The sequence below is a fragment of the Monopterus albus genome, unplaced genomic scaffold (genome assembly GCF_001952655.1).
Source record: "Monopterus albus unplaced genomic scaffold, M_albus_1.0 scaffold32.1, whole genome shotgun sequence".
NCBI classification, from domain to species: domain Eukaryota; kingdom Metazoa; phylum Chordata; class Actinopteri; order Synbranchiformes; family Synbranchidae; genus Monopterus; species Monopterus albus.
Window position 1 is genome coordinate 1,137,415 of NW_018127912.1, and position 12,250 is coordinate 1,149,664.

Here is a 12,250-nt window from a genome sequence, read left to right on the forward strand (position 1 = left end):
TGACCATTACTTTGTCATATCATAAAATTTTAATATTGGATTTTATTTAAATAGATGAATTATAGTTATTGATGCATTCATATCTACACTATTTGCATTTTAAAGTTACTGCTAATAAAGGTGGAGATAATTTTAGCCATTTTATATACTCCTAGATAGTTTAATCAGTGATAATACATAATAATTTTTTTGTTTATACTACTTTGTTCATCTTAATCTGTAAAGTAGTGTAACTAGTAACTACAGCTGCCAAATAAATGTATAGTGGAGAAAAAGTACAACACTTCTGTCTGAAATGTAGTCGAGCAGAAGTATAAAGTAGCATAAAACAGAAATATTTCAGTAACACACAAGTATCTTATATTTGTACTTTCCACCACTGGACTGTGGTTTATAACCTTCATGTCACAGATAATACTGACTACATAAAAAAAAACATGCAGAGAAGTTTAATCTGTGAGTTAGAAAGCATGTCACCACAACTCTACTCTAATGCAAATAGTGTCAAGTCTGGTGGAATGTGTTTGATGTTTTAAAACATAGTTCTAAAATATATAAACTTGACATCAGGACAAAGTAAAACTTTACAGAAGAGTAGTAAAAGTACAGGGAGGCCCCTGATGCTACCACGTGAAAAACGGTACTAAACACAAAGATCAAATCTTTCCATATTATTTCTTACTTGTTTTAAACAAGCAAGAGTCATCCCTGAGAAATACAACTAGTTATGAAAGCATTGTCTCCTTTCACTAAAAAGTATTGCAGTTTGTTTCTTTAATGATTTTTATAGTCTTTTGAAATAATATTGTTCACTGATACTGTTTGTTGGTGTTTTTATTTGTTTACCTGTCTTGTGTTGCTTTTAAAGCTGTGTAGTGACTCCTGAAGCATCCTTCACACATTGCGCACAGTTTTGTTCCTAGCTAATTAACTACTGTACCTGTTCATCAAAGCTGTGGAGGCGCTGAGAACAGCACACAGAGAGGAGCTGGAGAGAGTGGGGGAGAAGGCCAGGAGGCTGTCTGGAGGAGCTGCATCCATGGATACTTCATACAGAGGGCACATGTAAGTTTGTTAAAGAGAGTCTGTTGTCATGGTGAGAGTGCTCTCACAGGCTCTTGCTGCAGGCTTGAGATGTTATACACACGACTATGACCCCTTGCGTGATAGTGCATTATAATTTACTCCATAATTGTGTGTTTGTGTGTCAGGCCGCAGGCGGACGTCTTGCACAGTGAGTTAGATGTGCTGTCACAACACTACTCTCAGAAGTGCCTGGAGCTGAGCTGCGCTGAGCAGAGTAGCAACAGCCAAGTGACTGAGCTCGGCCGCAAGGAGATAGAGCTGGAGCAGCTCCGCAGAGAAAACCAGGTTTATATACAGTACAATACATAACCTGATTGGATTCTGATTGAATACAAAACACTCCACTTTACAGACTGTTAAAATAATTGCCATCAAAGTTTGTTTTTGTTTGTTTTGTTTTTTCCCTAAGGTTGCATTAATAAGAAAATATGATGTGCATAATGTATAACACTTTTTAGGAGCTAAAGGCTAAACTGGCAGAAGAGACCAGCCGTTTGCGTTATTTCATCACAGGGCAGAAGTCAGACATGGCATTGCTTGGCAACAGTGAGCGCACTACAGCAGAAGTAGAGGTATGAATTTAAGTAGAATTTGCGTGGAGGTTTGAATTTAAATTTTGGGATCAAATTAGATCCCACACAATCTGAGTGTGCAAGTAGGAGATACTAAACATCTTAACCTCTTGCTGCCAGTTTCATTTGTAGCACCTGAAATATTAAAATGAACTTGGACACATTTTGACCTTATTGTCAACATGAGAAGCCCCAAAGAAACATTTTATAAACTGTATGTGCTGTGGGATTTTGAGACCACTTAAAAAAAATGTAATAAAATAAAAATTAAAGTGGCTCCTGAATGCCACATTGTCACACCTTTTTTTTCCCCTGGTGGCCTAATTTATGTTGAGCATTTGTGGTTGAACACATTCTGGTGCAGCAGACACTGCCATCTACTGCCTGAATTACAGCGTATGTTTCAAAATAACAATATAGTCCATCACTTGTGCTGCAGTTTCAGTCATTTCATAATGAAAATTTAAATATCTGATTTAAGTCTGCAATGATTAATTGATTAGTCCGTTGACAAAAAATGTATTGGCAACTGCTAGATGAAGGAATCAAACTAAATGCCAGAAATTCTTTGTATCTTTGGCTTTCACAGAACAGGCAGTTTGAAATGTTTTCACTATTTTCTGAGAAGTTGCAGATTGTGAGGTTTTTATAATCAGTAACATCTTTTAAATCACTTTTTAACACCCATCTTTTTTAAGTATTTTATTAATGGCACTTTAAGATTAATTCTAATATGTTCTTCGCTCGATTGCTGGCCAGGATTGCCCCCCCCCCCCCCAAAAAAGCAAGTGTCCCCCCCCCCCCCCCATTATTTTTCCTAGGTACAACACTTTCTTAAGACTGTTTTGAAAATAGCTTTATGTTTACTGTACGTTTATAACCAATTATGCAAATAATGATCAGTTGCAGTCCCAAAACTTATTTAACTGGTAACAGCAAGAAATCACATTTTGTCTTTCAGATACTGCTAAGAGCAAAAGAAAATGAGGTACAGTATCTGAAAAAAGAAATCAGCTGTCTGCAGAACGAAGTGCAGTGTCTTAAGAAGGTATATGTTATAAGCTAAGCCATTACATAATACACTCTTACATGGTCAACTTTTATTTCATTATGCTTCCCTGACTGACTTTAGTGTGTCTACTATATTTGTCTCTAGGAGAAAGAAGCAGCTTATGAACGGTATAAGGAGGCCTATGTAGAGCTGAGTGACACCAAGGGTCGCAATCAGCTGAAGATGGGATCCCTTAACGAACACTTGAGACTGGCCAGCGCTGCACTTCAGGAGGGAACAAGACAACAAGGACCTGACCAATGAGGACAACTCTAAAACATTTACTTTGAAAAATAAAGACAAGTCAGTAGAAAGTATTACAGAATGTAACAACACCACCATTATATTAATATAATACTAATAATAATATTAAGTGTTGTTTAGATTCTAGTTGAATATGATTTAGAGGTGTCAGTAAGAATTTGAGCAACTATGACATATTTACTGGAAACCACAATGCAAAAACTGTTTTTGTTAAGATTAAAGAACAAGTGTTTTCCACGTGAAATCGACTCAATTTATTGAGTAGACAGACACAAACATGCAAACAAGAGTGAAGGCATATCTAACAGTTCTGGAAGCCTCACATGATTTCTTAAAATGTATTTTCATGAAAATGAGATAAACAGCAGAAGATAGGGGAGGGGGGTGCGTGGAGGTAGAGGGATGTCTTTGGAAGTGAGTGCCCCACTTTCCCTAACTTCATTGCGCTGGCTGGTGTGTTTTCAGTGTGTACTGGAAAGCAGCCTGTGGACATAAATAAAAATATCATCAGCTACCAGTTGTAACTAGTTGTCATCAGTATAAACGTAGCTGGCACACCTTTACACATAATTAACGTTATGAATAAAACCTTGACCTTACCATGTGTTTTCTGATGTTAGCTCAATCATCATCATCATCATCATCAGGGACAAAGATGTCATGCTCCTCCAAGAGAGTGGCAAAACTCTTGCTGATCTGAGTTCCCATATACAAGAACGGTACCACCACTATTGTCATACGGGTCAGACCAAATGGCGTCTGAAAAACATAAGGAGAAAATGTGATAAGGATTATTCAAGGGGAGGACACATGAACTGTTCAGATCACTAACGTGAACTGGCACAGCATAGTCATATCCATTGGACATTAGGTGTGACAAAGCCAAAAGACAACAAGCCACAAAACACATTTTCCAAAGGTTATGAATTTACATACATTTTAAGGCTCCAAGTGTTTTATTAGAAATGCTTTGAGCTAAAGCAAAATTAAGTCAAAATTAAGTTTAAATGCCTTCATTATCTCAATGTTTATTTTTATTCCTGGTAGTGTTCTAGCAGAACAAGCACAGCAATATACTTTAACTCTGTGCTGCTGAAAGAGTATGTGGAATGCGCCCATTTTTCAATTTGGCCCTTATTCTGGGCTTGAAAATAACTTCCTTGTTTTGAGCCAATGATTTGTCTGAGATTAGGTAGGAAGCTTATGTGGCTTCCCCGTTCTCGTCACAAATTTACAACTTGGCTTCAAAGGTAATAAAGACAAACTCAATAAGTCTAAAACATTAGGGAGACTTAAACTTAAGCCTGTGTGTGTAGGGGCATTTTAATCTCATAGTGCTAACATTACTGTAATATGAATCCTTCCTTTTACTCGAACACTTAGACCGTTCTTTGATAATACACAATAGATGGTCAAATTATTAGTTGTCAAACACAATAACTCTACAGAGACTAACTCCCTAACTATACAAGATTTCAAAAACCTAAGTAAAATGTCCACTTGAATAAAAAGGATGAAGGCTAATTACTTCCTCGAAGTGACTCGTTTGTGTAAACACACGTTCATTGGCTGACTAGTGTAACACAGCGCCATCCCCTGCCTTTCTATTCGACGCAATCATTGTCAATTAAGCGCTAAGTCCCGCCTACCCTGTCTTGTCCGTTTTCTCTCGATAACCATACCAGACAAATACTCACTTTTTCAGGCTTCGGTAGGATTGCTCCCGTCGCCGTTGATACTCTGGTTCTAATATGAGGCGTCTTGAAAATGTTTGATGTTTTCAAGCTGGTGTTATGGCTCAGTATCCCCGTTTTTCTCATGGAAAGTCGCAGCGGGAGTCGCAGTATACTCGTCGCCATTTTTCCAGTGATAGGGTGGGACTCGGTGACTCAAGGGCGTGTGAGAGAAAGCACTGAATGTATTCATTGCATCAAAATCATATTTGCTAGTTATTTTACGACAAATAGAGTTTGTGTATCGTACACAAGCACATTGAAAGCCTCTGTACAGCAGACAAATTCCTTGTGTTTAAACATATTTAGCCAATAAATGTAATTCTGATTCAGCTATATCCTATATGATACCACCAAATGTTATGCAAGAGAATTTTTTAAAAACAGAACAGCAAAAAATTTTTAGTTTTTTTGGGAGGGGGTTCTTTGTTTTTAATTAATATGTATGGCCCACAACAAAACTTATGACACCATAAAGCAGTGGAAAAACATTGCAGTGTAATGTTCATGCATAGTAATGTCCATAGTAAAGTCCATTAATTTAAGTTCATTTAAAAATTCTAAAGAATCAAATCAAATTTATTTATATAGCACTTTAAAAACAATATTCGGTTCACCAAAGCACATTGCATGGCAGAATAAAGACACAATAATTAACTAAAATAGAATAAATAAGATTAGTAAAAAAATAAAATAAAACAGCACAATAACAGATACACAGATGACATGCATTCAATAAATTAAAATTAAAAAGGAATGCATCAGGCCCTACTGTGTATTAAAAGCCAGGGCAAATAAATATGTTTTAAAGAAATCAAACAAATGTAAACTGTTAAACGTCACTTCTTTTTCTGTTTGTTCATACATTGAATTAAAGTGTACTATTGAGTTTAACAGTAAAATATTGGTGCTTACGAAATTGGCAATTCAGATTTGTAGATTTACCAAGAATGATTTTAAATATGTACAAAATAGGCACTTCCACTAACCACATCAAATACAGGACTCTGCTGCATATTTCCAGCTAACAAATCTTGGCATATGCATAGCCTGTTCTTTTGTCCTGTTCAAGACTCTATATTTAGGAGATCAGGGTCATTATCTCATTATACAGTACACTACACTTTCCTATGGGAAGGTGTGTCAAAACATTTGACTTAAAAATACAGGTACACGCAAATATAGTTCCGGTAATAAACCGGGGAATGGGGCTCTTGGGGATCTGGAGCCTCCTTTGCTTGTGGTAGCCTTGTATGTGAGGACAGTATTTCAGATACTGATTTTATAGTGTATACAGTCATTTGTATTTAAATAGAAGTTTTCAAAAAAATGTGTGTACATTTTATAGTGTAACGTCACCAACCGAGGAGAGCACGAGGTTGTCTGCAGCACTTCCTCCAAGCGGAGAGACAGGAGCGCGCTCTGCGGCGATGCGCACGGAGGGGGAAGTCAAAAGACGGAAGGACGTTAAATAAACTTAAGTTCTAGCCGACGGGCTAGAAATGGCATTAGATACTATGTAACATAATAACTGGTTGCGTATTTCGATATAAATTTAGTGAACTAACCAAACACCCTGTTTACATTCAGTCACCGCTGTCTCAAGTCGCCACACGACACGACCAACGGACTCCAGCAGTTTTCAAACAGACTTGTTTAGTCGACACGAAGCTAACGTTATCAACGTTACAAAGTCACATTAAGCTCTTCATAAAGTGGTGTAATATCCAGTAAAACGTACTAAGGTTAACGCTACCAACAACTAGCTCACTGGCTCAGCGGAATCGGGCTTTTTCCCTTCTTGTAAGGAAAGTTGTCCGCGGTGGTGGCAGTGGACGAGCCGCCAACGAGGCCTGTAGTTGAAGAGGCTGCATGTGTGAAGACCGCTGCAAGCGAAGAGTGACTCAGACAACGTTAGTTAGCTGAACACAGACAAACATGTCGGCCCAGGCACAGATGCGAGCGATGCTGGATCAGCTCATGGGGACAGGGAGAGATGGTAAGCTCGACTGGTTGTGGTTGAGATCGGTGTGAGGCAAAATCAGGACAGGAGTTTGTGTTGCTGCTAGCTTTAGCCGGGACAAGCTAACCATTCTGCCAGACAGTGACAGTGAGGCATGCTTTGCAACCAAAGCTAGCTAACATGAGGATAGCCACCCGGCTAGCTACCTGTTGTCGTTCCGTTCACAACATGGAAAGTTCAGTTGTTACGAACATCTGCCATTAATATCGAGCTAATTTTTTAGCATTTTATTCTGTCTTGGTCAGTTCTTTCTTACCAGTAGATGATGTCGTTCTATCAGACTCTTCAGGAGTACCTAATTACTGTTAAGATTAACGTTACATATGACTAATTTTTCGCAAGTCTGAGTACACCATAATGATATAGAGTGTAACGGTATCTTCCTAAGTTTGGACACACAAGACAAGAATATACGTCCATGCTCATGTGTATGTTGTTCTGGTTTACTTTTAGGAGACACTATGCGGCAGAGAATCAAATTCTCAGATGAGCGAGTCTGCAAAAGCCACCTTTTGGATTCTTGTCCTCATGACATTCTGTCAGGCACCGTGAGTATCATACTTGTACATCAATACACAAAACATTATTATGTGCCTTACAGTCAAAGTATAAGGACAGTTATTTCATTGTCCTGGGTCTACTCAAGCACAAGCCTTAAAGTGATACAGTGACTATAAAGGTTCAAGTTTAAGAGTCACTCTTTTTATACACAACCTTGTACATGTAGCAGGAAGGTGGTAGTAAAGTTAGGGACAAGGGCTTATTTCGTCTGAACCGTGCCCCCAGTCCAACCTTTTGGCTGTCTTAGGGCCAGATAGAAGTTAAAAAGGGAAAATATAGTGGCTTCATAAAGAATTAAGACCCTCTTCACTTTTTGCACACTTGACTGTAGGTTTAATTTTAAATAGTTAAAACATGTATGAGTTTGTATGTGATTGTCTGTTTTTAAAATAATTTTTTTCCTATACTTGTACTATTTATGGAACTTCTTGTCAGTCAATCAATAGACCTTGACAAAGGCTTAATTCTGAAACATGGTCCTTTATCTTTGCATTATAGTTGCTCTGAACATTGCAAGTGTTGCCAAGTGTTGACTTTTTGCTTTACAAATGGATAAAACTGCCATTTTGCACATCATTTTACACTCTTTAATACATAATCAGAAAGGAACCCATTTTTAGAAATTGTTGCAAATGTGTAATAGATCATATAATAAAATTTCATTTATAAAAGTATTCAGATCATTAATTCAGAATTTTGTAGAAGCCCCTTTGGCAGTAACTACAGCTTTGAGTCTGTTTGGGTGAGTTTCTACAAGCTTTGTACCCTTGGATATAAGAAGTTTATCCCAATCTTTGTAGCGGATTCCCTCAAGCTTTGTCAGATTGAGTGGGACGCATCTATGTACTGCTATCTTCAGGTCTGTTCATATGTTCATGGCATTGAAGTCTGGGCTTTGGTCAGTCAGGGACTTGTCTTGAAGCCACTCCAGCATTATCTGGGCTGAATACTTTGGGTCAGTGTTGTGCTGAAAGGTGGCCCATCAGCCCCAGTCTCAGGTTGAGTGTTCTCTGGTGCAGGCTTTCTTTAGGGACCCCTATGTATTTGGCTGCATTCATCCTTAATACTGAGCAGTCTTCCTGTCCCTGCTGCTGAGAAGCACTCCTTTAGCATGATGTTGCCACCACCATGCTTCACTGTAGGGATGGTAGTAGCCAGGTGATGAGCAGAGCCTGGTGTTCACCAGACATCGTGCTTAGTAGTTCAAATTTTTTTTTGATCAGACCAGAATATCTATTTCCTCATGTTCTCAGAGTCATTAAGTACCATTTATCAAACTCCAATCGGGCTGTCATCTGCCTTTTACCCAAAGTATCTTCCATCTAGCTGCTCAACCATAACGGCCTGATTGATGGAGGGCTGCTTCAGACTCCTGAAGCTCTGTTAAAGTGACCAAGGCCCTTCTTGCCTTGTTATCAGAATACTCTCTGAAGCATCCAAATATTCTCTGACATGACTGTTGCTGCAGTACAAGCCTGACGTAACATTGCTAGGGACTGTACTAAACACAGTTAATCTTTGGGTCATAGATTTTACCAAGATTTTGACTGTAAAGGGCTTGATGTAACTTTTAGCTTGTCCAGGGACTGGGACTGGTCTCCCAGGTTGTTCCCTCAACCTGGGAGACTCCATAAATAAAGCTATAGTTGGAACTATAGTTCCAACATTTTTCAACCTGAAATTAAATTTGACTCTGCACTTCAAAAGCATTATTTAATTTCAAATTTACAATGATGTAGAACAGCACAAACACAAAATGTGTTTCAGTACTTTGTGACTGCACTGTGACTCAAAGGGTATCACATTTACAGTGATGCCACTTGAAATGCTACATAACATTTGGGAATTATTGTCATATTAAAAGAAACAGTGATGCATATAAACACAATACATTGGTGTTTTTGTGATATCTGCAGAGAATGGACCTGGGAGAGTGTATCAAAGTCCATGATCTGGCCCTGAGAGCAGACTACGAGATTGCCTCTAAAGATCAGGAGTACTTCTTTGAACTTGATGTAAGTTTTACACATACACACCACTATATATAGCTCTCTAGATAATTTATTGTGCCTTCATGAGTCCACTTACATAATTCACATGCATCTGAAGGAATATCTTAAACAGTTTATAAACACTGCCAAGTGTGACCTACAGATAATATAAAGGGGCTTGGCTGATGTATTTTTGGAGGTAACATTATTGCCAAGCTGAAATCACTGGGACCTCTGGACCGTTTACTAATATGACACTTGGTATCCATTATGTTTGATAATAGATTGTGACATTAGGAAGTGAACAATTTATTTCCAAATATTATCCTGTAGGCTGTGTTCAGAAACTCTGTACAGCAGTGTAGTTTCAGGACACTTGTGAGCACAAGTTCCTATTGAATTGTAATATGAACACTATTATATATCTTATTAGTGCAAAATGGGGGTGTGGTAAGATCTTGTGCCACAACATCTTGCAATATTAAAACATGACAGTATTTATTGCCGAGGTGAAAAGCTGTCTCACAGTATCAGTACATAATAGAACCAGAGCGTGATGGAGTGTCACATCGGTCTGGCAAAAACATGTGTTTTGGTTAGCCATGCTGCTAATGTAGCCTACTTTACTTCAGCACCAAATCTACCACCATTGTCTGCATTGATAGATAAAAAAACATTGTTTAAAATCCAGTACTAACTAAAACCATGTCGTTATGGTGTGTACCTGTGGCCCAAATTTCACCGTGATTAGCAGTGAATGCTCATGCTAACAAGGTAAACAAGAGTCGTCTTCCCCTGGGCGTCCACATCCCCGTCCCCCCCAGTCATCTCTCATACATGATGGGTCAGCACAGAGCCTTTGCCAGATGATATCACCATGCGCTGCTGTGCGATGGGGGTGAAAATTGCATAGAAGATGCTCCTGCCACTTAAAAGGTCACACACACAACTTCAATTTGAATTTAGAAGTTCATGCATAGTTCATACGTAGTATTACCTGGAATGGAAATTCCCTGTATTTTATCAGAAATCTGGACTTTTTGGGGTTCCAATGGTCATTTCTGAGATCAGTGTAAATCCAAGGAGAAAATTTGCTGTATACTTGAAAGACAGTGAGCAATAATTTGTGTAGTTCTGTGAATATGGGGGCACCTGATCAAAAGGTGCTTTGTATTTGTTTTGCTGATTTGGTTGACACTATTTCCCAATGCCATAGTAAACTTACTTGTGATTGGTCCATTCCCCCAATCTGTATTGGGGGAGTGAATGACAAAATTGCAACACATCCAGTGCTCAGTTTACATCCATCCAGCAATAAAAAGTGGTCATATACCATGGAAAATATCTTAACTCATGGGACTCATCCTTATTTTCATCCTCTTATGGTCATGCATCAATCTTAGTCTTCTTAGATGGATGAAAAACTCAGGGGCATTGTCAGTTTGTCACCGCATTCCGCCATGTTTTCATTGGACCTTCTTTGTACAAATCAAGAATCTAATGGCTGATTTGAATAGAGGTCTAACATTAAATCACTTTGTCCTTGTGCTAATCTGACACACCCCCCCCCCTTCCCCCCCAGCCATATCAGAGCGCGGTTTCAGTGGAGCTGAAGCGTTATTGACAATAGCTTGAAAGAATGGGCAGACATGGGTGATGTCTGTTGGTCACTGGTACTATGAGCACAGCAGATAAACATTGTTGCTTTAAAGCAGGCGCAATGTAGGTAATGTGTGGTTCAGTCAGTGTATTATCTGTTTCTCGTTGTGGCTAGTTAGAGAATATTTTCCTGTGCAAACTATACCTATCTACCATAAGCAACATGGGATAATTTACACACACAAAAGCTTGGTTATGTCTTGTGTTTTCTTTCAGGCTGCTGAACACCTTCAGTCTTTCATTGCTGACTGTGACCGCAGGACTGAGCTGGCCAAGAAGAGACTAGCTGAGACACAGGATGAGATCAGTGCTGAAGTGGCTGCAAAGGTGAAAAACTTACCGTTGACATAGGTAGTGAAAATATGATGGGATTAGGTAATATATGGTGATAAAACTTATGAAATATTAAATATTATTTATTTATTGAAATAAAGGAAAGATAAAAATGTGAATCAAGCAATGCAGCAGCTGTATATGATATGTGATCTGTGACTAATAAGTACAATGTACAGTATATACTCTGATGTACAATATACTCCATCTACAGTATATGTAATTTACACACACTATACAGTAGGGATGGGACAATATATCGAAATTCATTATATTACGATAACAAAACATTACACTATATCCTTTTGCCTAGCAATACAATATAACACGTGGTCTCCATACATCAGCAGCTTAGTATTTTTTGTAAATAGTCTAACACGGGGGTGCCCAAATTTTTTCGCCTCGCCTTGCGAGCTACTTTTCAAATGACCAAGTCAAAATGATCGCCCTACACTAAAAATACTACATGTGCGCATGCAGATGCACAAAATATATGTATGAATGAGTGTCGTAGTTGTTATGAACAGTCTGAAAGTGCCCCTCCACATTTCCCTTCTTTGGAATAGTGATGGTAGATTGGTGGATCAAGTAAACGCACTTCGAATATAATGTCACGGGAATATAATGTCCTCCTCCTATTCCGCATGGAATGTTTTCAGTACGTTTTCGGTTTCTTACTTGATTCGGCTCCCCCACTCATTTTATACCCTTTAGTAGAAATGAATTCGAAGGCTGACAAAGTAGTTTGCTAATTGGAGTTTTGCAGTAGCCCGTGTGGTTGACTCTGCATGCTTGGTGACTCGTGTGTCAGAAAAGACAAGATCTCATACTGGCTGCTTTGCATGTCAATCAAATCGCAAATGCCATAGGGAGGATGGATGATAGGCTATATATGAATGATTGTCACTTTCTGCTTTTCCCGTTAGGGGTCACCACAGCATATCGTCACACTGACTATCCATCCATCCATCCATCCA

The 12,250-nt window shown here is 38.6% G+C and overlaps 3 protein-coding genes across 3 annotated transcripts in view; 2 read left to right on the forward strand and 1 right to left on the reverse strand.

Moving 5' to 3' along the window:
* The window catches only part of LOC109958447 (TRIO and F-actin-binding protein-like), a 4,177-nt gene extending 1,053 nt beyond the window's left edge, over positions 1–3,124 (forward strand). Inside the window, exons 3-7 of the mRNA XM_020597096.1 lie at positions 954–1,065; positions 1,212–1,371; positions 1,545–1,658; positions 2,620–2,706; positions 2,815–3,124. Of these exons, the coding sequence (XP_020452752.1) occupies positions 954–1,065; positions 1,212–1,371; positions 1,545–1,658; positions 2,620–2,706; positions 2,815–2,973 (632 nt within the window). The 3' untranslated portion in view covers positions 2,974–3,124. The remainder of the gene's footprint in view (positions 1–953; positions 1,066–1,211; positions 1,372–1,544; positions 1,659–2,619; positions 2,707–2,814) is intronic.
* A 79-nt stretch (positions 3,125–3,203) lies between these two features.
* Positions 3,204–6,140, reverse strand: smdt1b (single-pass membrane protein with aspartate-rich tail 1b). The gene is made up of 4 exons (XM_020597099.1): positions 6,070–6,140; positions 4,671–4,885; positions 3,574–3,732; positions 3,204–3,456 (listed from the first exon to the last, which is right to left on the reverse strand). The coding sequence occupies exons 2-3, from the start codon at positions 4,830–4,832 to the stop codon at positions 3,595–3,597; spliced, it is 300 nt and encodes a 99-aa protein (XP_020452755.1). The 5' UTR covers positions 4,833–4,885; positions 6,070–6,140; the 3' UTR covers positions 3,204–3,456; positions 3,574–3,594.
* Positions 6,141–6,616: 476 nt separating this feature from the next.
* The window catches only part of LOC109958448 (putative RNA-binding protein Luc7-like 2), a 12,412-nt gene continuing 6,778 nt past the window's right edge, over positions 6,617–12,250 (forward strand). Inside the window, exons 1-4 of the mRNA XM_020597097.1 lie at positions 6,617–6,705; positions 7,183–7,277; positions 9,207–9,305; positions 11,157–11,267. Coding sequence (XP_020452753.1) covers positions 6,645–6,705; positions 7,183–7,277; positions 9,207–9,305; positions 11,157–11,267 — 366 coding nt within the window. The 5' untranslated portion in view covers positions 6,617–6,644. The remainder of the gene's footprint in view (positions 6,706–7,182; positions 7,278–9,206; positions 9,306–11,156; positions 11,268–12,250) is intronic.

Excerpts from the sequence above, each read along its gene's own strand:
- smdt1b (XM_020597099.1), bottom strand. The coding sequence starts at position 4,832 with ATGGCGACGAGTATACTGCGACTCCCGCTGCGACTTTCCATGAGAAAA. Across the intron at positions 3,733-4,670 it reads TCCTACCGAAGCCTGAAAAA|ACGCCATTTGGTCTGACCCG; the intron begins GTGAGTATTTGT and ends TATGTTTTTCAG.